This window comes from Papaver somniferum, chromosome 6, assembly GCF_003573695.1.
Source record: "Papaver somniferum cultivar HN1 chromosome 6, ASM357369v1, whole genome shotgun sequence".
NCBI classification, from domain to species: domain Eukaryota; kingdom Viridiplantae; phylum Streptophyta; class Magnoliopsida; order Ranunculales; family Papaveraceae; genus Papaver; species Papaver somniferum.
Window position 1 is genome coordinate 128,927,082 of NC_039363.1, and position 1,606 is coordinate 128,928,687.

The following is a 1,606-nucleotide window of genomic DNA, read 5'->3' on the forward strand; positions in this document are numbered from 1 at the left end:
ATTGCCATAGAGATGAAACAGAGTTGATGACACTTAAGTATATGGTGTATAAGGGTTTGTCTATGGATGTTAAAGAGAAGTTTAATTTATATTGGTTTAAGGAAGAATGTCTGCCACTGCCATTGTTAAACAATGATGATTTTGATAATTTTTGGGAGGATTCTTTCGTAAATGAGGATGGATGTATATGTTTGTGGATGGGGATGAAAGACACAGTGTTTGGGACTCCAAAGACTACACCAAAGAAGAAGACAGTTAGTAAGGGAACCACCCCTAGAAGATCCCCAAGGCTAAATAGTGTGGATAAATCAGTTGAAGGTGCATCAAGAAAGCTGAGTTTCATGGATGTGCCCATGTCCAAACATTCTCATGCTAGTAGCAGTGGTTGCAGTCATTCAAAAGCTACAAATGAAGTTAATTTTGTTGAAGATGTGGACAATATTCAGCTGGAAAACACCAAAGAAGATGAATGTCACCCAATTGAGAATCCAGAAGCTCCTCCAGTATATGACAGTGATGAAGACATTGAGTATGGGTCAGATGAAGAAGAACAAGAAGAGAAAGAAGAAGAAGAAGAAGAAGAAGGTGAAAAAGAAGGCAAAGAAAAAGGTATATTTCATTTATAACTGATTTCATTTATTATAATTTGTAACTTATTATATGGTACTGATGTTGATCTTGAATGTGCAGGTAAGGATGTGGATGAAAGACCTGCTTACATGGATGACTTTGATGATGATTTTGGTCAGTACATGAAGGGTGAGCATGATGTAGATCTTTTCCCTGAAGAAGAAGTTTTTACTCCAGTAGATACTAGCAAAATGGAGGTAAAAACTAGATTTGCAAATAAGGAAGCATTTAAGAAACATCTCAGGGGTTATTGTGTTCTTAATAAGTGTCAATATATTTTGGATAGAAGTGCTCCCTCTAGAATTAAGGCTGAGTGTAGGTTTAAAACAGAACATGATTGTCCTTGGTTTGTGTATGCTAGCAAGAAAGAGGGTGAGAAGACTTTTGTTCTTAGGAAAGTGAATTTGGAACATAAGTGTGAAGGGGATCCCCAAAATAGGAATAGATCTGCTGATCCTCATTTTGTAAAGGATTTTGTTCTTGATCAGATGAAGAATAAGCCTAAAAAAGTTGTTCCAGACCCTTATAAAATCAAGGAAGACTTCTTAGCTGAAAAGAGAGTAAATATACCATATCAGTGTGCATGGAAGGCTAGGAATCTAGTTTTAGAGTCATTAAGTTGTAAACTTGAATGCATAATTCTGTTTTTTGCAGCAATGAAGACTTCATATGAGACCCATTTAAAACCGTCACAATCTGTACAAGTGAGGTATGCTATGTTCTTGTTGTGTTCATTCTTGCAAAATTTCATCTCCATCTTTGATTTGCAGTGATCTTTGTTGCAGGTTTGATTTTGCAGTGGGCAGTTTTTGAAGCAATGACCAGATTCTCCGCAAGCGTAACAACCATTCTCTACTGGTAATTTCACCATCTTGCATTTGACAGGATCGATGTCATCGTCAAACCATTCAAAGTACTGACAGGTTGGAATTGAACACTTCAAAAACATTTTTTCGTTTGTTTCTTTTGCTTTTGA

General features: G+C 36.4%; 1 protein-coding gene across 1 annotated transcript; it reads left to right on the top strand.

Moving 5' to 3' along the window:
* Window positions 1-592: 592 nt before the first annotated feature.
* LOC113291480 lies at window positions 593-1,303 on the top strand. Its single transcript, XM_026541007.1, has 3 exons — window positions 593-609; window positions 691-1,240; window positions 1,285-1,303. Exons 2-3 carry the CDS (start codon window positions 720-722, stop codon window positions 1,301-1,303), a joined length of 540 nt encoding a protein of 179 aa, XP_026396792.1. The 5' UTR covers window positions 593-609; window positions 691-719.
* The last annotated feature ends 303 nt before the right edge of the window (window positions 1,304-1,606 follow it).